Source organism: Heliconius melpomene, chromosome 5 (assembly GCF_056956725.1).
Source record: "Heliconius melpomene rosina isolate 202511_hmr_F chromosome 5, ASM5695672v1, whole genome shotgun sequence".
Lineage (NCBI taxonomy): Eukaryota > Metazoa > Arthropoda > Insecta > Lepidoptera > Nymphalidae > Heliconius > Heliconius melpomene.
This window is the reverse complement of record NC_140393.1, coordinates 2,373,359-2,397,003: the sequence shown is the minus strand read 5'-3', so window position 1 is coordinate 2,397,003 and position 23,645 is coordinate 2,373,359. Positions and strand designations below refer to the sequence as shown.

Below are 23,645 nucleotides of genomic sequence, written 5' to 3'. Positions count from 1 at the left end.
CCAAAAATGTGTAATAATCGCGAAAATTAAAGATATTATCAGTTTCTAATACTTCCCAAAAATATATAACATGTTATTTAAAAATCAAACAACCGTGTGTGTAAAGAAAAATTATTTATTCACATGACTGAACGTAACACTTATGGATAAGTAACAAAAAGATAAATAATATTTCATTTATTTTGCACTTGTATTGCTTTAAATTAAAGCGCTTTCACTTTGAGTTGCTTCATTTTGGGGGCTTTACGCTTTTGCTGGCGTTTTTGTTCTTTTAGTTCCCAACGACGCTGTTTGTCCGGATCGTCCTCCTGTAACATAGAGAAAAAAAATGCTATGTTGTAACCTAGTGTTAAGACATTCTGTTTCCACTTTTCGCTGAATTCTGGAGAAATTGAGTGTTGAGTGGCTGAAGTTAAAGCCGCAGTTTGTCGCGGCACCAGAGCGAACAAATGAAAATATTAAAAATTTCATTTACTCTAGTGGGAATCGAAACCATTACGTGTCCCGTATACAGTCACACTCTTGTGTCGATCGCTATGACAGGCCGGGCTTTGTCTGTTTTAGAGGGAGAAAATCAATAATGTATGATAATTGTTTGAATTAGAATTGAATCAACAAACATTGTGTAGAATCACACGCTGTCCCATTGCGTGCGACATGATAACTTGTTTCATTATTTAATTGATTTTGTAGATGTTTTGATATAAGGATTTTTCAAACAAAGTTTCACACAAAGTAAGAAAAATTGGGCGGTGATTTAAAATAAACATGTAGTAAAAAAATCATTCGTATATTCGCACCACCTAGGTATAGTTAGAGTGAATATTTAAAATATGGTAAAATAAGAAAATAAATTAAAATCAAAACTCAAACACTACCCTACATACTCTAGCTATATCTGAAAAAAAAAAACGAGTACCTGTCAAAATAAAAAAATGACATTAAATTTACCGCCAAAATCTTTTCCTTTTCCAACTTGCGTTTCTCTTCCCGCCTTTGAGCGGCCTGCTCCTGTCGGGCGGCGTGCGCGCCTCTCATCCACGCCTCCGCCGCTTTGACACGACGTTTTTCACATTTAGCTAATGCCTGTTTAATTGGTTTAATTAATTAATATGTGTATTTTCTTTTTCAGCTTGCCACTGTATCTCGAATATAATAGAATAGGCAGAGGGAACCTGGGATAAAACAATCCGTTCCACACTTTCCGCCGATTTCTTGACAACTTCAGTGGAACGCAACGTTGCGCTTTTTCTCGCTTCGAAAAGACGTAAAGTCTTTTCGAAGCGAGAAAATAAACCACATATTTCATTTCCTCCAGTCAAAATCGAACATGCAACCAGTCGCGTTAACGGCGCCTCTTGTGCCGTTGACTACTACTACATAAGGACATATGTAAAAACTAAACTACAAAGTATATAAACTTTTTGATATATGAATAATGAGGAAATCCACACAAACTCACCTCCTTACTTAACCTAAGTCTCTTTATCTTATCCAATATATAAAAGACTAGTTGCAGTAGCGGTCTGACCTCTTCACCTTCAGGAGAAATGGCGAGACTGATTAACAATACTTTTTCAGTCACTGGCGGCTTTGTTGCTACGGTTTCTCTGTAAATAGTAATAAAGGTGTTAAATATATGTATTTAATTGGTTTTTTTTAGTTTCACGCTATTTTATACTTAGCAGTTGCAGGGTAGGCAGAGATCTCAAGAAAGGAGACGGCGAGTACGTGCCACATACTGACGCTTTTTAGATACTCTTTAACCCCCGGCGGAAACAAAGGTACATTATAACTTAACATGTCTGTGTTTGTGTGTCTTATGTCTGTTGAGGCATCGTAGTTATCAAAAGGATGAACCGATTTTGATTTAGTTTTATTCTTTAAAAATTAATTTATTTGAGTGTCCTTAGCTATGATATTAGAACATAGGTTCAGCCGTTTAAAGATAATGAGATCTTTCCTAATTAATTATTCGTATACTTTTTAGAGCTTTTCGCGTCAATAACAACCAAATAAAGGGGCCGGGCAGGCCGCTAGTTATCAATTATATCTAACTTCAACAAACAAATAAAACGGTACCCACTCCACTTGCTTCACCCCCGCGTATCTGTCGGACAGGTGCACGTACTGCACGTGTTGGTGGTAGCGCTGCAGCGCGGCGCACACGCGCGCGTCCAGCACGCCCGCCGTCGCCTCCGCGCACTCCGACAGCACGCCGAGGGACGCCGGCAGCCCGTGCTTGTCGCCCGCGCGGCGTTCAGGGCAGAACACGCTCTGGAAAGGTAATTCTCAGTTTTATATGTTTTTTTAGCTTTACGCCGTTTCCAGCATACAAATGTACGCTGAAAAAGTGATAAGATACTCTGTTCATCGTCACAACAGTCTTGTTAACAAGACGAGAAAATAAAAATAATTCAGTTATCTGAGTGAAGATCCCATGACCATCTCAATGGCTTCCAACTTACACATTTTTTTAGACACTCCATTCCCAGTATGAATGAAAATACTAAATATTTCATTTCGTCAAGTGGGAATCGTACCCACGACCATTTCGCATTTAGCTTTTAGTTATACACTTGTGCCTCAGTCCCACGACTCATATCAATACATAATTACAATTTTTAACAAAAAAACTGACCTCTCCAATTTCAACCAAATCCCACGTGATTGTGGGATCTGGTTGAAATTTAAAAGAAAAGGATAGTTTAGGGACAGTTTGGTTAGGTTCTGATTAACCTAACCAAACTTTCCCTAAACTATCCTTGAAGTGTATTTATTCCAAAAAAAAAAATCATCGAAACGCTTGATTAAATATTTAGTTATTCGTCCATTTATGCATGCACGACTTATGTGATTTTCTCATGGATACAATTGTCATAAATCCACCAAATTAAAATGGGACTACACAGGAAGCACTACCTTTTAAAGTCGAATTGATAGCCTCTTTTCCTTACAGAAGTCGGTCAAATTTACAAAAAAAAACTCACCAAATCCTGCATCTCCTTAGCCAAACGCGTAGCAATCTTCTTCTGGGCCACGCACAGCACGAACGGGTCACAGTCATCTTTGCCGAGCTCCACTCTTATTAGTAACGTGTCGGGTGTCGGTCTGACTACACCTAATAACACGTGGACTAGGTCTTGACGCTGTGGAAAAATATTCAGATATTAAAAAAATGGTTAAGTGCAAGTCGGACTCGCCCACTCGTACCAATTTTAGGATTAGGATAGGTCAACGAAAAATATAACTTATAAAAATTTATAAATTACGCGCATCTACTCTCATAATTCACAAATTATCTTCAAGTATTCAATAAAAGTGGGAATTGAACCTATATACCTTGATAAGTTTCAAAGTGAGCAGCATCCCCTCACAGCACTGACGACCACTGCACCACATCGTGAAACAATGTTCCGCTTCACGTCTCCACCCGCGCTCGTCTGCCGCTACTACATCTAGGCCTGTTTCTCCTGATAATTAAAATAATATAGAAATAACATATAGTTTATTGCACACAAATAAAAAAATATAAATAATACAGACAAAAAAAAAAAAAAAATATGTTGTTTTGTTATTGTAAGCAATCTTCTAAGGATTTGTAGTAAGAAAATGAGATGTACGTACACAAAAACGAATGATAAATATTTTAGCTTCACCCTGCATTCTTCATAGCAGGGTAGGCAATTGCAATCTAGTGTTAAGACAGTCCGTTTCCATTAAGCTTTCCGCCGATTTTTTTTACTATCATTACTAGTGTTGAACGGTGCAACTCATCGTCGAGCTTTGTCTACCAGAGTTTGTCCCACTATGCTATATTACTTACATTTTACATTACTACTACACATTACATTACTTATCATTATGTTACAAATAATATTTTCGACATAATAGTGAAAATTACGACCCTTAAATATAATAAAGACAATTAAAAATTAATAATACCCTAACATTAATTCATAAAATGTAAAAGATAAAATTGACTTACCAACCAAAGTAAAATTCTCATCTAGCAATGGCTTATGTAATTTTAAGAAATTAACAGCTATAGAAGTATTCTTTGCGCGACCTATCGCATATGCCAGTGCATATGAAGCGAGTAGACAACAGAGTATTGCTTCTAACCAGTATGCGTCCCATCGTGGACGCACCATTATAGGAACCTAGGGACAAATTGTTGTATATGATTAGTATTTTTTATATTTCTAAAGTTATTATACACTTAGAAAAGAAATATATTTTTGAAATGTTATAAATTTTATTTATATTGTGGGATTTGAAAATCTCTTTAGGAAATTTGTAAAAATCTAATCTATAGCTTAATACTCTACTATACTTAATACTCTATACATTAATAATGTAATAAGTGTATAGGAATTATGTTCTTAGACAGTTTCCAAGCAGCACAAGTGCAAATCTCTGTGGGATTCTAATATTAGTGTTTTCAAGACTTTTTTTAAAAAATGAAGTTTTTCTTAATTTCATTTTTTATTTCCTTGATAGTAAGATAAGAGATAACCTAGAGTCAAGATATGTTGAACAGCAGAACTGAACCCCACATTTAATCTTACACAATCACATCGAAATAAAAACAATCTATTCTTTTGAGTGGGAATCAAATCCACAACTATAGTCTGTTTTAGCATTCAAATAATAATTAAAATACACAATAGTACAATTATTAAGCTTAAATATCATCATTTTTCAACATTACTTAAAACAAGTGATCTTTTAACATGACAAATTCAAAAATAATAAATTTACAATGTTGTTAAAACTACCTTTGAAATTGTAATCTTTGGTTGCTCAACAGTCCGTGGGGTGGTCTCTTGGAAGCCCTCAAATTCTTCAGGGTCTTGGAAATGTTCGAATTCATTATCCTCCTCCTGAAAAAAAAAAAAACTTTAACATAGAAGGGTAGACAGAGGGAGCTTAGTGTTAACATACTCCATTCCCCATATTCTACCTAATTTTTAAACGATTGTAAGCTGAGCAGCGGAGCTTAATGCCACACTGTCAAATTTTTCATTTCCCCAAAGTAGAAATAGAACCAATAGAATCATTGCAATTGCCTAAGTACTACTGAGTCAAATTAAGAATATACAACCTAAAAGAAAGTGTGATGTATGATAATATCTAATATTATTTTTTATAACCTCATATTACTAAATATTGAAAATTTTATTAATTAAGTAGGAATAATGAATAAACAAGTATGTATTCTACAATAAACATCATTATATTGAGGAAAAATTGACACCAACATGGTGTGCCTAAGTAAATATTAATAATATTCATGTATTATATTGAATGTTACCTCAGTAATAATGTCATCCTCTATTTCAACTGTGACATCAAATTGATCTTTGTTGGCAGCATTTAATTTTGGCTTCAATATTGGGGCTTCTTCTTCACTAAATGCTGTAAAAATATGATTTTACCCTTTGTTACATATAAACTTATTCCAGGCCACCAGATCTATAAAACTTGATTTAATGACTAACATGTTAAACATATTACCTCCATCTGATGTATCTTCATCAGCTTCAAATTGTTCAAATTCAGCAAAATCATCATCCTCTAATGTAGTGTCCTCAAAAGCCTGAGTCATGTAGACACTACATAGCAAAAATGCTATGGAAAATATTATTATACGCATGTTCACTCTGAAATCAAGAATGTGACTGTTAATAATTAAATACAGTAGTTTAAAGTAAATTAAACAATAATTACTCTTATTTTAAACAAGAGAATGTTTGTTTTGTTTTAAAAAATATAATTGTTAAGAGACTAAGCACTTAATAAATATTTTAATTTATCTCCAAGGTTATTTACAATGGTAAGTAGGTTTGATCTGATAAGAATTTGGTATGATTGTTAGGAAGAATATTAAAAACTATGAAGTTAAAAGTTAAGAAGATATTAAGTTAACTTTTAATTTTCTTTAATTTTTATGCAAATTATTATTATTGGTGTTTTTAAGTATTTAAGTAAATGATGTCATAAACATTCTGTTTGGTTGGATTTTTAGGCCAAGGCTGCCACAAATTTAAAATGAAACAGTTGTAAACATTTATAAGGTTTCAGATTTTAAGTTAAACTGAAGTAACAAGTTACTAAGAGCTTACAGTTCATACAATATAATGCATTTATTGCTGACCTATTTTAAGTAGTCTGATACGTGATAAAATTGCCAACAAATTAACCTTCTTCCAGCATAATTACAGACCATTGACGTAAAATTACCGATATTTTGAGAGTAAAACATATATTTAAGTCTATATTTTAAAGAAAACCCTAATCTAAATGCAGTCCGTCGCATTGCGTATTATGTCCGTTATAATGCTATTTACTATCACTTATTACAATTCAATAATTTACCTGTTAGGATCAGCACTACTTAACAAATAATAAATCAGTTCATTTAATTCAATTAACTTATCTAATAAGATTTTATAATTTCTACTCTAAATAACTATTACATTACTTTGCACAAAATTTAATATATATAGTACCGTTTTCTATAGATTTTAACGTACGATTAAGGAATATCTGATTGGTTGAATAACATTAGGATCAAATTTTCAACCAATCAGGAACCTCGTTGTAAAATAGAATATACAAAATAACAAGAATGGTAATATAAAACAATTTAATATTCTTGACATTGACATTACTCTCTTTCGTCACATGACATTGCTTGGTCATACAGTGTTGCCATTTCATAATCATACTTTAAAGTAATATAATATGCATCCATTATATCATATAAAATTGATAATCATATTCAAGTAGATAAAAAATTAAACAAATTATTGTGATAAATATAGCTAAGTATTTTAAACGATAGTATGCTAACTTTTCTTTGCAATTTTATATAACTACTGACTGAAAAAAACGAGAGTACAAAAAGCAATATATATCTTATTTTTTAGCTATTTTCTATTTCACTAATTTATCATATTCAGTTTATTTCTGGCTTCAAGAATAATTAATAGAAATTTCATTGCATCTAACATTTTTTTTGTTCTATCTTCAAAGTAGCAAAATATTTAGTAAGTTTTCAATAGTATGATGCCGTAAGAGCATTGTAAATCTTAAGTTTAGTACGAGCCCCGTATTTTTCAATTAATTTCTTGCGTATTCTGTTATGGCTTTCTTATCAATAATAATTTATGAATCATATTTTCATATACGCTTACGGTATCTATGTATAAATTAATAATAAAATAGTGGCAGCAAGCCATCTACACTCAGGTTAATGTCCTCATAACAATACAAACAAGTTTTTATAATGCTAATCTGTAAAATACTGTAATGTCAGAACGAGTTGTCAAACAAGATAATTATTAAAACCAAAATGTATATTTGGGGTTGCTATAAATGTTTTATTGTTGCCTTTAAATCAATAGCTTAATTGCACTGCATACCGACTTATAATCAAAATTGTTTCAAATCACTTGGGATTTAGTTTTTTTTATTTCATAAAAAATATATATACTTGTTAATTATGTTTTTAAAGTAGTTTTTTTACAATATAATTTATATTTTTTGACCAAATACGATTATTGAACAATAAAGTTAAAATAGTAGGTTAGAATGAGAGAGCATGGTGTTAAACCACTTCATTCCCTAGTTTCCGTAATTCTATTTGAAATTCTCCGTTAAGAGGCTAAACTAAACGCCGCACTTTATCTAGTAAGACAGGGAAATGAAAATACTTAATTAAATCGAGTGGGGATCGAACCCACAACCGTCACGATTACGGTCAGACATTATTCCACTGAGCCACAACGGATATAAGATAATAAGTATTATCGTAACATTTATCTCACATTAAAGGAATTAGAAATCCTAGAGTTAAGGAACTAAGGATAAAAAAGAGTATTCGTTTTCTATTTTCTATCAATTTAAAAGACAATAATCGTCGGGCAGCGAAAATAGTTTAAACGTAAGCTTCCCCGATCGGGCATCGAACACCTAACCATTGTGTTTACAGTCCACTGCTCTATTAGGTTGTCCAATAACACTTAATATAGAATCCATGTAGCCTAATTAAAATAACAAATCATAAAGTAATAGTACCTATTTGTACGTACTTATATTTTTTAAATGTCACTTCCTGCACAATATACGATTCAATGATTCAATACAATGTGTAATCGAAATCCTGTACGACAAAATATCAAATAGGTATAATGTATGAATATTAATACAGATTAACTTATATTTTTTACGGAATCTTATACTTACTACGTTCACTACGTACTTACATATATTGAAAAATTGAAATTTCTGGATATTAAGAGTCATATTTAGTTAGTTAGGTATTTTATATTTATATTCGTTAATTGACATAAATTGGCGTAATTGAATAGAATTAGTCGTGGCCCAGTGGCAGAAGCGTGCGATACTGTAAAAGCGGCAGGTTGTTGTTTCGATTCCCACTCGAAGAAATGTAATATTTAATATTTTCATCTCCTCGCTCTGGTAACAAGGCAAAGCACAGCCTTGAGGTTCGCCTCTCAACACACAATTTCTGTTGAATTCCGCGCAAAATAGGGTACCGAAGTGTCTTAGTGGGAACGGCGTGTCATAACATAAGGTTCCCTCTGCCTACCCTGCTATGTGCAGAGTAGCTATAAAAACATATAGTTCATTTTGTTAATTGACAAAAAAATAGTAAACTTGATCTTATTATTATCTATTCTTTACTTTCCTAATGTCTCTAAGCCAAACTGGCAATAAAAACAGTAGTTATCACTTATCACTAGCATAGCCCTTATGTAGAAGATATGTGACCATAAAAAAAATATACGAATTATGACGTCAATACCAAAAAAAAAGCATTTTGACTTAGTGATAATACTAACACAATGAAATCACGACCATGTCGGGACTGGGTTTTCCCTTCCTTCTGAAGATATGAATCTGTAATATATTATGTTATACAATCACGACGCCTACTAATCACGAATTAAGTTTAGATTTTTTAAAAAATATATATCATCTATAGATATTTTTAATTTTATTATTATTTAATTTCTTTAGAAATCAGGTTTTGCTGCTTGTAATTAATCGCCTAAAAACAATCGTCTAAAACAAACTTATCATGTGTTAGTAAATGTCACATACATTTAGAAATTAATAATACAATTAAATGTAGTCCTAAGACCTATATGTAGGTCATTTACACAATGTAAGGAACCCGCTAAATGATTTTTAATTTATTTTCCAATTAATACAATTTTTCTTAAACTTTTCTGAAGCCAGTTCTTACGTATTTAAATAACCTATTAAAAAATACTTTTATGGTATATGTGATGATTGTTTTTAGTGCTTATGCATATATTTGTTTAAGTATACAAGAAATTTTCAATTTCTTCTGACCAATTTATATAAGTATTTTATAATTAGCTTAACTAATAACACAAATAATGCTAAATTTGTAAAGTATATAGTTATAATTCTGGGGCCGTTGTGGAGCAGAGGCATAAGTGTGCAACTGTTAGCGCGATGGTTGTGGGTTCGATTCACACTTAATATTTTCTTTTTCTCGATCTGGGAACGAAGCAAAGAATGAAGAAGAACGTGCTCAGTTAGTTTGGGCACGTCGAACGAATGAGTGATGAAAGTGATGAAAAGTGGGAGGTAAGAGAGGAAGGGGGAGACCTCGGTTGACCTTCGAAAACACAGTATTAATGATACTTGAGGAAGGTCAAGTAAAAAGCATGAAGACCTCCCCGGAGGGCATGTATGAAGAGGTTGATAACAATGAACGAGACGTATGCAGAGACTGTGGCGTTTGGCATTTCGTTCTTTCTGACTACCCCGCTAAAGATATAGCGTGAAGTTAAGATAATTTTTACCCTGTGATCATAGTTGTTTCGTTTTTTAGGGTTCCGCTTGGATTTTAGAATATGCTCGAAACTTCCCATTTTTGTACACAACTATCGGTGGGTGAACCCGACTCGCACTTGTCCGATTTTTAAGATTCCGTACCTTTTAAGGAAAAAAGGAACCCTTATAAGATCACTTTGCTGTCCGTCTATCTGCCTTCTGTCCGTCAAGAGGCTTTATCGCTTGGAGATAACGAGTTGAAATTCAAACCATATACCTAAATCGGACCCATAATTTCCTGAAAAAAATATATTTATACATTTACTTAAAAAAAGATATGGCCGTTTTATATAGCAAATAATTTGTTTAACACTATAAAGAGAATCCAAATTGATAGAGTACTTTCGGTTAACCTAAAATTATGAAATTTCGCAGCTAGCATCTACAGGTGGTATAAGTTCAGTAAGAAATAAACTACATATTTGCGGTTAAATCATTGAATTTCAGAAAAAGCTCGAGACTTCCCATTTTTGTACTGAAACCTCTGTGGGCGAGGCCGACTCGCTCTTGTCCGGTTTTTAAATTATGTTCTATGATAGTAGATGTAGACAGCTACTTATTTATTTGCGTTGAATTCAAGGTAATAAGCAATTGAGGAAGAGCTTCCGAGAAAATATATTTTTCCCGGATTTTATTTTGTAAAAATTTAATTAATATGAATTTATACGTCAAGGCTATCTCGACGTAAAAACACAAACACGTATGATTCAATCGATATTAGTATTAAATATAATATTTAAAAACATAAACGAACTTTGAGACCTACATATATAGCTCAATTATAAATTCTTATTTATACTTATTACTACATATATTTAAGAGTGGTTTAACTAATTACTCTTGTTTTCTTGCAATAATACTTCATATATTTATTTCCTACTTGTTTCGCATATTTTTAATAATTATAGAGCCCTTATCTAAAGGCTATATAATTGTGTATGTTTATTTATTTATTTATATATATAGTCAAGTTTTGGAACCTTTAATTGTTATTAAAAAATATTTTTATTCAAAAATAAACTAATATATTCTTTTAAATTTTAATTAATTATAAGCTACGTGTCAACAGAAATATCTGTAATAATATATGTTAGGGTGATATTCTAATTAAACTTGTTGACACCGTCGTTGGGAACGCAATACAGAGTCTTCCACGAATATTAATATGAAAAACAAACGTCTCGGATTGCGCACCCGGTACCTGGTATATTATCATTTAAGATATTTAATCTATAGTAATGCAGGCAATCGGATTACTTTTTATATTATTATTCTTTATTTTATGTATTTTGAAACGTGAAGCTGACTTCATTATTTTTTTAAATTTTAATTTACTTTATATAGTAACATATTTACATTATAATGTGTAAAGTTTACAATAACATTGATATTTACAACCTTTGCGAACCAGCTATCTTTATAATTAAAAAAATATCAAGTAAATCTATTCCATAGCTTCCAGAAATATAAAACCTTCTTGCAATAAAATGAAAAACAAAAAATCTAAATATAAACTTATTTTTATGGAATCCACTGACTCAACATACGCGCATATAAGAGGGTTTAAGGCCAAGACCAATGCCAGTTGAGAGCAGATGCGCGTGCGCATACGACGTTTACAATTTAAAATATTTTAATATTATTTATATAGTTTTATATTGTCGCTATGGCGTCAGCCGTGATTAAGTTTAGTGCCATATTATTGCTGGTTGGAGTCGCCTTCGCCGATATTGGTCAGTAAAATTATTTAATATTTAAATTTAATTTCCACATGCTAGGAAAATTCAAATTGAAAAAATAAACTAAAATAAATAACATGGACATTATAAAATAGTCCTTACTCTTTTATTTATATCGTATGTATATACTAGGTATTAATAAATTGAGGCCGTCGTGGCACAAGGCAACCGTGCAACTAAAAACGCGATAGTTGTGGGTTCAATCTCCACATAGGGGAATTAAATATTTTATATTTTCAAGAGCGGCGTTCAGTTCTACCATTTAAGACGTCTCAAAAATGCGGTGGAAAGTGGTCGACGGAAGTGTCTTAACACTAGGTCTCATAGGTATTCTCTCTGCCTTATAAGTACGTGATACAGCGTGAAGCTAAAAATAAATAAATAAAGTTAAAAGTATGTTATATATTTTATTGTTTTAATGTTATATATTTTATGTTATATTATAATAAATTTTGGCGGAGATGTATAAGAATTATTTAATAAAGATTCCATTCTATATATACGTAATTGAGTTTTGTTTTTGTCCCTTATAATACAGAAAAACTTTTCTTAAAATATAGATAAACAAATTAAACCTATTATATAACCCTTAAACTAATTATAGAGGAAAATTTATATAAAATTTTAAAAATGCTAACTAATATCTAAATAATTAATGCTTACAGTAGAAAATGTCTATAAAATCGGATATGAGAAGAAAGAAAAACATTTAATAACTTTATAAGCTAGTATTAGAATTAATATTGACATTATAATTGTTGTATAGGCTTGATGAATGATATAATTAACGTATAAATATACCGAGATATTTTCCATTGAACATAAGTCGATTTTAGTAACATCAAAACGTGAGGCCAGACGTGGCGCAGGGGCACAAGCATGTGTCTGTAAACGGGAAAGGTTGTGGGTTTGATCCCCACTCCAGTGGCGTAGCTAGGGTATTTGCTGCCCGGTGCGGCTTAGGGGACTACGCCTTTTTTTAAAGGGGCTACCTTTAAAAAAAAATTATCGTCGACTTTGATGCCCCTTTCCTTTTGATGCCCGTTGCGCCCGCATACATAAGTTTCCCTGGTTCCCTCTGCCTACCCTACTATGTGCGAGTTTTTTTAGCTTTATAGCTAAAAAAAATTTAAGCATAAAAAATACGAGATCTCTCTTTCTGTCTCAATCAGCTTTTTTTCTCTATTTAAAAGCCCCTATAAAAAAAATGTTTACATATATTTATAATAATCTTATTCTATTTCTATTTCTATTGAACAGTAGCTTTTACTTCTAAAGTAAATCTTAACCCACATTAAGCAAAGAGAATGCTTCGACTATATTAATAAGAAAACTCTGTACAATTACAGCAATTTAACTTCATTTTGCAATACATTAATTAATCTTATTGCAAAATATTTGATTGATGATACCTACGTATATATATGCAATTAACTTCAACTGTAAAAATTATGTTAATGATATATAACAATGCGAGTAATACGTAGCAAGAAAAAAACCTTCCGGATTCGTCATACTTTGCATAATTGGCTCCTAGGTACTGACGGCTGTAGTGTTTCCTGCTATTTTTTCATATTTAAAAACATACTAAAACTTAATTTTGGTTTTTAAATCTAAATTTTCTCGTTGTCACATATAAAACGGAAAATACATTAATAGTTATTAATAATTATGTTGAAGCTAGTCTTGGCAGGGGCACAAGCGTGTGACTGTAAACATGACAGATTTGGGTTCGATTCCCATTCGAGGAAATGAAATATTTAATATTTTCATTTCTTCGACCTGATATCGAGCCAAAACACGGTGAGTTCTGCCACTAAGTACGCAATGCCCCCAGAAATCAGCAGAAAAATGGGGCATAAAGTGTTTTCTTCACCCTATTTCTCCGTTTACTCTGCTGTGTGCAGGATTTAGCGTGAAGCAAAAAAGTATTACTAAAGTTGGTAAAAGCAACAATTATGTTATTATTGTGTATATATAGTAATAGACATTTATATTCAATTAGCAAAGAATGTGCAAATAATTTTAATGGCTTTAATAATAAATATAATGATAGTCCAGAAACTAATTATGGAATGAATACTTTAGATATTTTTCCCCCATACATTTACAAGTAAACTCAATATGGAGACATGTCTAAAGTAAAAATATTATTTACCTTGTAAGTTTAAATAAGAACACTTTAATATTACACATATATGTTTTAACTTCAACACTAGAGGTCATTATGCAAGCCAAACCACCTTCTTTATATTTATCATTGTAGTTTCTGAATGTCAGTCATGGTGACATAAATTATAGAGCCTCTACGACATTACGTAATTTAACCATCTTTTCGTAAAGGTTAAGGTCAAAATTCAGAAGTTAATTTTTTTTGCAAATTTTTATCAACCTTTTAAATAAATTGTTCCGTTTAAAAGGAAAATATTGAATTAAAATCAGCTTTACGCCGCCGGGAACATAGTGTTAAGACACTCCGTTCTCCATTTTCCGCAGAATTCTGAAGGCATTACGTGTTGACTGGCGGAACTAAATGCCGCGCTTTGCCTCAACACCAGAGTAAAGAAATTAAAATATAAATTCATATTAATATTTCATTATCTCAAGTGGAGATCGAACCCACAACCAGTCACGTTCACACATTTATGCGAAAAGGAAAATATAATAATAGTTCGAATATTAAAGTTAACTTTTTTTTCCATAACAAGTTTGCATAATTTTAGACTTAATTCATAGAGTAGTTATAATAAATATGGCATAATACTATAATAATCGTTTTCGTTTTGTTTACGTTTTATGGTGGCACGGTACGGCTATTTGAATATTTTATTTATAATAGTAATGACATTTGCTATACATAATATTTAAATCTCGCTTCTGAATTCTTCAATATATGTATGTACAGAATATTTATTTATTTCAGGGATTTTCAACCTTAATTTCTACTTATACTTGTATTTCTTGTTTTATCTTTTTAATTTAAGGTCTTTTTTATGTAAATGTTCCATTATTTGTATTATGTCATCATCAAATCAGCCTTTTCGGATCCACTGCTGGACATAGGCCTCTCCCAGGGTGCGCCAAAGCTCCCGATCCTCCGCCTTCCGCATCCAGTCGAAGCCAGCAACCTTCTTCAGGTCGTCGGTCAATCGAGTCATGTATAATAAATTAAATTTATAAATTATTTTTATATAAAAACCATAGAGGTCCTCGAACAAGTGGCTATACATATAATAATATTATATTCCCTCCACATTGAAACCAGCTCTCCATTTAAATGTAAAACAAGTTACATTTAATTTACTCTGGTTATGAATATTTTTCTTTATGCCGACCGGTTCCTCCTGAAGCACTCGTCTGACAACATAGTTGTTAGGTCTTTGCTGTACACCATATTAACTGACTGTTTTACATAGAAAATCTTGTAAATATTTAAATTTACACACGTAACATCTCCTTTTTAATGTAAGAGTGTAAGCCAGCTAATAAAATTTAAAATTTTACAAAAAAATATGGGAATATTAAAGCTGACAATGTATTTATTTATCGAATCGACATTAATACTTTGCATTTACTGTATTCATACAGAACAAGTTCTTGACATTTATTCATATTATAGATAAAGGTTAATAATATGTTTTAAAAATATATTATTTTTTTAAATTAAAATCCAACACCTCTAAGAATATATGTATAAAGTTTTATGATAATCGGTTGACTAGTTTTGGCGTGAAAACGTGACAAACAAACTTACATTCACATTTATAATATTAGTGTGATTTTTTTATATAATCGATATATACGCTATGATTTATAAATTATTTAGAAAAACCTGTTTATAAATAATCATATACCTTTACGCATAAATTGTATATAACATTAATGCATCATTATTTATTTTATTATTTATGGCCACAGTAATTATCGGAGAGATTTTTCCTCTTTCAACCCGTTTACAGATTTCTAGATTCATATATTTACTTATAATATATAATAATTTTCTCAAAGAGACTCAAGACTCAAATAATTGAGGAATTGCGTTTGATTTTTTTTTGCATATTAAAGACATCAACGCGTTTACTATATTAGTGAATGAATGACGTTTGATTTATTTTTACTAATGTAGTGAGTGGCAGTTGTTACCAGATCGAGGAAAAGGAAATATTAATAAATAATAATTAATTTTTCCGACTGGGAATTGAACCAAGGACGGTCGTGTTTAGAGACACACGCTTGGACCATTGCGCCAGCGAGATTATTATAGAATAAATTCAAATGCTAGTAATAAATAATAATATTTACAATAATTATCCTTGTTAAATAATTAATATAACAATCTGTTATGTAAATGAGTATCAATGTTTTCTTCGCTTGGACGGTTCCTGAGATATGTGTATCATATCGTTCTACATCCGTAAGCATACTTATTGACTTAGATCACGATCTATAGGTCAATTATTCGCTCTGCTTCCTCTAAGTATATTTTGCTAAGGTTTTTTTTCATCTTCACGCATCTCGAACATTTTAGAGGATATACAGACACAACCATATATCAAATTACACAGTGATTGTTATTTTATGTTCATCTATCTTAAGGTCGTCAAGGCGCAGTGGTGGTTATGGGTTCAATCCCCAATCGTAGAAATGTACTATATATTATATTATTTCTCCCTTTAACACGATAGCAACTAGTATTATATCATTCAATCCAGAATTGATATACGCAATGAAAAATAGTCACTAGAGATGTCTTAAATGCACAGATGCAGCATTAGATGGACTATTACTATGTTTTTACACTTATTAATATGACTTTTTATTATTTAATATGTGCACTTTACATATCTTAATATGTATTAAATTGAAAAACAAATTATATTTTAATTTAAGTCCAGTAATGTCAATAAATAACTTATAACGAAAATAATATATTTTAAAATCCATTGTTTCGTCTTGTATCCTATTTACAATGCCAAGTTTTATATATATCAACAACATAATGTTAAGATGGCCTTGTAATTTGTATGTGCATATTATATGTATGACTTTATTAATATACATATATAGAAACAATGCAACTACTTTATTCCATATTTCTTACTTCTGGTGTGTGTAACTGGATGAATTGGTTGTGGCCTTGTATATTAAATATTTTTTTTAGGGGGAACCTAGTGTGAAGACACTCCGAACTATTGGGAATATTAGTTAATTCAAGAATATTATTAATTAAATTCATGAAAATTAATTTTAATTTAATCTCCCGTATCAAGTACGTCATTAACTTTTTCCATTATGTATAATACATGTGCATTTAAATTTTAACTTTATAAAACTACTGTAACTCACATTTCAAGCCGGAACATTTAAGAACAAATTGAATATTTGGTATTATTAAAATGTATCATTCAGTCAACGAGACTTATGAATTTGATCTTATATACTCGTATTTGAACTTTTAACAAAAACTTCATTAAAATAAGAAAACTATATTATTACATATAAATCAGAACGTATTCCTAGCATATTTTTATAATAGATCTTCTAATAAATTAATATAAAAAAATGTTTCATATTAGTTGCGCTTACATATTCTTAGAATATTATAAAGCGATTTCAGTTATCATTCAATTAAGCGGCAATAAAAGGTCACTCGCAACATTACTATGAGATAAATAATAACTGTGAGTTATGACGAACACTCGTACCGGATCTGAGTGAAGGCTTGGAAATGAGTCCATTTGTATTACTAATAGGTTTAATATTATACTAAGAGCTCAAAGTTATAATGCCTATATTTATTAATATTAATAAAAATAGTAGTTCACGCTGTATCCCGCACTCAATAAAGAAAGCAGAGGCAACTTAGTGTTAATAAGCTCTGTTTTTCACTTCAGTGTCGAGAGTGGCGGAATTGAACGCCGGGCTTTTGCCCTTATGGCGAAATTAAAATATTAATAAATATTAACACATTCAGTCGAGTGGGGATCGCACCCACGAAAGTCGCATTACAGTTACACCCTAGTGCACCTGCTCTACGACGACCTCCTGTTACTAATAGTTTTAGCATTATTATTATTGTGAAAATGATTTTAAATTGTTAATTAATTGTTTTTCTAGTTAGTGGAATTATCTAGAAACCGCGTCCGCATTTAAATTGTCTTATTTTTATGAATATTATTGAATACATATTGCATAATATCAATTAACCTAATTTTTTAAAAGTACCTACTTATAAAATTTAAGAAGGATGTTCACTAATTAAATGAAGTTAAACATAGATTTTCCAAGTTTATATAATGTATTTTTATACAGATACTTCTGCAGAACATTTTTTCTTTTATTCTTTCTACTTTTATATGAAAATATAAATAAAAATAAATTTTATAAAAATTACACAAAGCAATTCTTAAAACTGCGGTTTACAGGTAAAATATTTACATATATAAATATTTTTCACGTAGCGCCAACAGTGATTATTCATTGTTTACCTTTTATAAAGAAAAGAACAAAAAGGGGCATTATAAGTTTATATACTATCATCATCTTCACTAAAATTTATTATTCCTTTCCAGGAGAGAATCCAGTCACAGAAGCATGTCTAGGATGTGTTTGCCAAGCAGTGTCTGGCTGTAAAGCGGGTCTGACGTGCGACGGAGACGCTTGCGGTCTGTTCCGCATAACTTGGGCGTATTGGGCTGATGCTGGCAAACCAACCCTGGATGGAAGGTCATCTGATGCTCCTGATGGTAATTATTTTGAAAATATGTAATATTATACTGTTAGAAAGAAAATTTCAAATACTTATTCTTACATTTTGTTGAAAAATTGATAAATAATAAAATTATTTTCGTGATTTCTTAATAAGTAATATTATTTAATCTATAATTTTAATCTGTGATGTATTACCATATATGGATAAAAGTAATAGTATCATCAAAATAGATAATTAGAGGATAAACATGTATGGAATTAATGGTAATTTAATGTAATGCAGGATAGCTGCCAGCTAATGTAAAAGATTGTACCATTGATTTTGAAAAGAGCAACTGTTGAGTTTCTTGCCGGCTCTCCTCAGCAGAACTGCCTTCCGAACCGGTGGTAGCTCTTTGTTCATATGTTCATTTGACGATTCAAAAGTGCTTATAATAATTGCCTATTTGAATAAAGAATATTTTGAATTTGAATAATAAGTATCATCTTAAAAAAAATCAGAGGGTCAAAGTAATCCGAATATTCCAAAGCAACCTACAAATTCCAAAAGTATTCATATAAAATATGTTATAAGCTTAAAATACCTACGAAAGCAATTAAAATAAGACATTGTGTGAATTCACCTAAGACAATTCACTTTAATCTCGATCGTTCTCGTCTTTTAGCCACAAATTTAAAAGGAAGTCCCATTATTGATGACATAAGGAAAATATTACGTCGTAAATACTTATATATATATGTACTTAAATATCAGGGTTATATTATGTTTTCGGAATCGATGATAATAATTTAAAAATGAGTAAGCATTGACCGTGGATCACCAAGGTTCTACCTCTAGGTCAAAGTTGAATATCAAATTCTCAGTATCTGTGATTCAAAATCTTTTCTTTTAACAATAAGCTAAAATAGTTATTAATAAGATTCGACAGCAGGATAACAATTTAATTTGCGATTTGTATCTATTTATTTACATTTAAAAAAAACTAATTTCGATAAAATAATTTATTAAACTAAATCCCTTCTTCCGCTCTTTAGTAAAATCTCTTAATTATTAACGTAATGGAATCAAATCCCGGAATGTGTACTTAATGAAACCTTTATTTTATTTACAGCTTACCCAAGTTGTACCAACGATCCTTACTGCGCGGCTCGTGCCGTCCAGGGATACATGAGGAAATTCGGACAGGTAACACTACATTTTTTTTATTTCTCCACTTTATGAAAAACAATAATACCTTCACGCGTGGCAGAGTAGACAGAGAAAATCTAGTGTTAAACACTTCGTAGCCTTCTGCCCGTTTAATTTTCTCCCCAAAATTTCCATTGCATGGTGAATGGCGGTTTTCAGAGCGACGAAGTAAAAATAATTCACTCCTCACCGTAGGAATCGAACCCGCGACCGTCGCGCTTACAGTCAAATATTGTGCTGATGTGCTACATTGATGTAAGATATTTTTAGTGTTAGTCAATAGTATTCTTTACTTAGAAACTTAGATTTAAACAAGACAACTGACGAAAAAAAATAAGATATTTTCTTTCCTTTTTCACATATGACTTAAGCTATATGATGTCAACGTAATATTCATTATTTTAGAACAAAATTAACCGGATTTTGCAAACAAAGACGACTTAACTATAACTTACTTACTCATGGTTATTAAATATATGTAAATTAGTGGGTGGATTGCATGTCAGAATGTCTTATTAGGTCTATAGTCTATACTAATTTGCATAGAAGCGTGAGATCATTTTACTCACAAGTTGACATGTAAACAAAAACAATTGATAATTTCTGCTTATCCAAAGGTTATTTATTATAACTTATAGATAATAAATTATAGATAAAGGAAGTTAGAGCTATCTAGGTTATATAAATTGTTAGAATCACTATATATTACTTATATTACTTATATTACTGGGGTAGATATTATAAACAAAATATAAAATATTAAAAGTTAATTAAATTTAGAAAAAATATATGTAATAAGTTGATTATTTAAATTATCAATTTCAGATTAAGTAGACAATAAAATATCTGGGCAATAATATCAATATAACATTGTTTTTCCAATGGTTTTCCTCATATTGCGAAATTGAGAGTAGAAATTTTCAACATTTTTAACATTTAGGAAAGAAAAATATTTATTTAGCCTAGTGGTTCGTATGGCTCAGTAAACAATTTTTATAAGGAAAAAATATTATGGCAGTTCTATGAAAATTTAGCTTTAACAAAATTCGTTGTAGTCTATCAAAATTAAAAGAACTCATGACATTTAAATATAACAAAACAATCTTTGTATTGTACTTGACGTAATTCATTCTAAATAATTTGCATAATCGTTCAACATTGACATTGTCGAATATGTGGAGAGTGATGTCATTAAACTAGTTTAGTCCTCGCGGTTTTTTTGGCCGTGAAATGTCACTTGTGTTAAATGGAAATATATATTTTTAGATGTTAGATTAGATAAAAAACAACGTAAGGGCATCTAACAGGATGTATTTAAGAAAAAGAATAAATAATTTTAACTTATTTTATTATTTAACATTTTTTCAATAATTTCCTGTTATTGATAAAAAGACAAAAAAGCCTAATAATACGTATAAATAGTTAACATCTTCGAGTGAAATTGAAAAAATACTTAACACATTAACCATGTGCCACAATCATATCATTTTTGACTATAAATAACCAAATACGGCCAATTGAGGTTCGATTCCCACTCGAGGAAATTAAATATTAAATATTTTTATTTTCTTCACTCTGGCCAAGGCAAAAACCCAGCGTTGAGTTCCGCCACTCAACACGCAATCCCTTGAAAAAATTTGCGGAAAGTGGGGAATGAAATGTCCTAACACTAGGTTCCCTCTGCCTACCCTGCTAAATGTGGGAACCAAATATTAAGTAACCTAAAATTATTACGACCACATCAACTACCTAACTAAATAACCATATTTTTTTGTTTTTCAGGACTGCAACAAAGATGGTAAAATCGACTGCCTCGACTTTATGGCAATCCACAAGCTGGGAGGATACGGGTGCTCCGGGGACTTACCTTTCCAATACGTTAACGTTTTTAATCAGTGTATCGACTATGTGTCCTCATACCAGGGCTAGTGTCCTAGCTCTTTGCTCATTTTCATTGTGATGTAATTTTTGATAAGTATAAAATAGTTTAAACCGAAAATGTCATTTATTTAATTAAAAGTAAAAAAATATGTACGTTACATTTGAATATCGATACATTTTTAGATTTATAAGTTTTTTAGTAAGTGAAAAAAATGATTTAATGGCGATTGCAATATATTTTTTTCATATAGTATTTAAAATTAAAATAGTTATAATATTATTTTACTCGTTTTATTTTATTTTACCAATTCATTTTACATTAACAAACTAGCTAGGGGTCATTATTACAAGCAGTATAAAAGCAAAAGAATAAAAACATAAATACGTAATAAATATGCTAATAAACTTAAGGCTGCCTCTTGTCACACAAAACAAAAGACAAAGCTATTCTTATAGTTTGCAACCTTAATATTGTGGAGTTGATGGGACCCCTTTATCCCTTTTTTTAATTTAAATTTAGTAAACATTAAATATAGTACACATTTTTTTTTTAAACAAACCAATCAAGTTCCCACAGTCTTCACTAATGGAAACTAGTACTAATAATCAGGTACTTCACGTTGTATCCCGCACTCAGCAGGGTAGGCATAAGAAACCTTGTGTTAATACACTACGTTCCCCTCATTCCGCTGGATTGGAGGAGGAGAGACTGGAGGCATTGCGTGTTGAGTAGCAGAACTCAACGCCGCGCTTTGCCTCGACACCAGAGCGAAGAAACGGAAATAAAAATGTAAATAAATATTTAATTTCCTCGAGTGAGGATCGAACCAACAACCAGTCGGTTTGACAGTTACATTTTGTGCCCCTGCGCTGACCTCGATTCGACTAAGTTTTGCTTCCTCCTACCCGATATGTCATTTTAGAAAAAAACTTTCTTGTAAATTACAAAATTAGTACTTACTTGGATATTAAGATTATTGATAACATTTATAACGTGTATTTACACAAGATATATCTAATCAATGTTATTGTTTATTTATATTTGATCTTATCAATAGATTTTAAATGTACTTTAAACATTTGATCTGTTTAATCTTTATCCTATATATATATCTATATATATAAAATCGAAAGGTCACTCACTCATCACGAAATCTCAGAAACTACATGTGCTAGGAATCTCAAATTTTGCATAGAAGTTACTTATGGGACGTAGGTGCTCGCTAAGACGGAAATTTGCAATATTCGACTTCTAAGGGGTTGTTTTTGGGGTCGAAAGTTTGTATGAAACTACGTTACTACAAATTCTAGGAGTCTCAAATTTTGCATAGACGTCACTAGGACGTAGTCATGGAGACAGAAATTAATAATAACATAGTTCACGCGGGTGAAACCGTGAGCCGGCCGCTAGTATCTTATAAAACAAAGTCGCTTTTTGTGTCTGTCTGAACTCTTCTTCTTCTAAACCACCCAACGGATTTGGATGCGGTTTTCACCATTACGTCGAGTATTTCTCAGGGAAGGTTTATATATAGTTTATTATTTGTACATTCTTATGTAAATTAACATAAATACGATAAATGTGTATAAAGTCCTACCCGCTGAGACACTTAGGCGCATGCGCTGCTTTAATGGTAAATACTACATAAAAAAAATGTACTGGAGTATTGTTCCTCTTAATAAGATCTACAAAAAAGTCCGGGATGGCATATTCGTATCTTTTAAGAATAACGTGTAGTGATCATATTTCTGTCTAAAAATAGTAATTTGAATATATTTTTTATTGTGAGGGATATTTTTTTATAATGGTATTAATCCTTATCCTTTAAAATACTTTATTAATTTTCTACGTTAAACGAAGATAAAATTTGCTTTTTACACTATTTCGAAATTGCGAATAGTTTTAGAGAAAAACGCATTTAATTATTGACACATCACGCCGTTCACACATCAACTGTATCGAGTCAAGTTTCACTTATCCCTTACTCTCAGCATATAAATAAGTATATTAGTTACGTTGGCCATTTAATGTAGATTAAAACTGTCTTTTCTGTGTTTCATTTTAATAAGTACTTTAGAAGTTGTTACAATATCAAAAAATCCTTCCTGCGAAACGCGCCTCGCGACGTTATGCTTATACAAGCGAGTCCGCCGCGCCCGCCTGCCTTACACGCATCGGTGGTTCAGTGGTAGAATGCTCGCCTGCCACGCGGGCAGTCCGGGTT

The 23,645-nt window shown here is 31.3% G+C and overlaps 2 protein-coding genes across 2 annotated transcripts; one reads left to right on the top strand and one right to left on the bottom strand.

Annotated features, from left to right (window-relative positions):
* Positions 1-97: 97 nt before the first annotated feature.
* LOC146538872 (PAT complex subunit CCDC47) lies at positions 98-6,523 on the bottom strand. Its single transcript, XM_085185372.1, has 11 exons — positions 6,382-6,523; positions 5,521-5,666; positions 5,318-5,421; positions 4,782-4,886; positions 3,989-4,163; positions 3,343-3,473; positions 2,991-3,149; positions 2,087-2,277; positions 1,463-1,610; positions 952-1,086; positions 98-308 (listed from the first exon to the last, which is right to left on the bottom strand). The coding sequence occupies exons 2-11, from the start codon at positions 5,657-5,659 to the stop codon at positions 204-206; spliced, it is 1,392 nt and encodes a 463-aa protein (XP_085041498.1). The 5' UTR covers positions 5,660-5,666; positions 6,382-6,523; the 3' UTR covers positions 98-203.
* Positions 6,524-11,471: 4,948 nt separating this feature from the next.
* Positions 11,472-21,623, top strand: LOC146538871 (lysozyme-like). The gene is made up of 4 exons (XM_085185709.1): positions 11,472-11,633; positions 18,212-18,385; positions 19,463-19,536; positions 21,322-21,623. Exons 1-4 carry the CDS (start codon positions 11,567-11,569, stop codon positions 21,466-21,468), a joined length of 462 nt encoding a protein of 153 aa, XP_085041835.1. The 5' UTR covers positions 11,472-11,566; the 3' UTR covers positions 21,469-21,623.
* Positions 21,624-23,645: the final 2,022 nt, after the last annotated feature.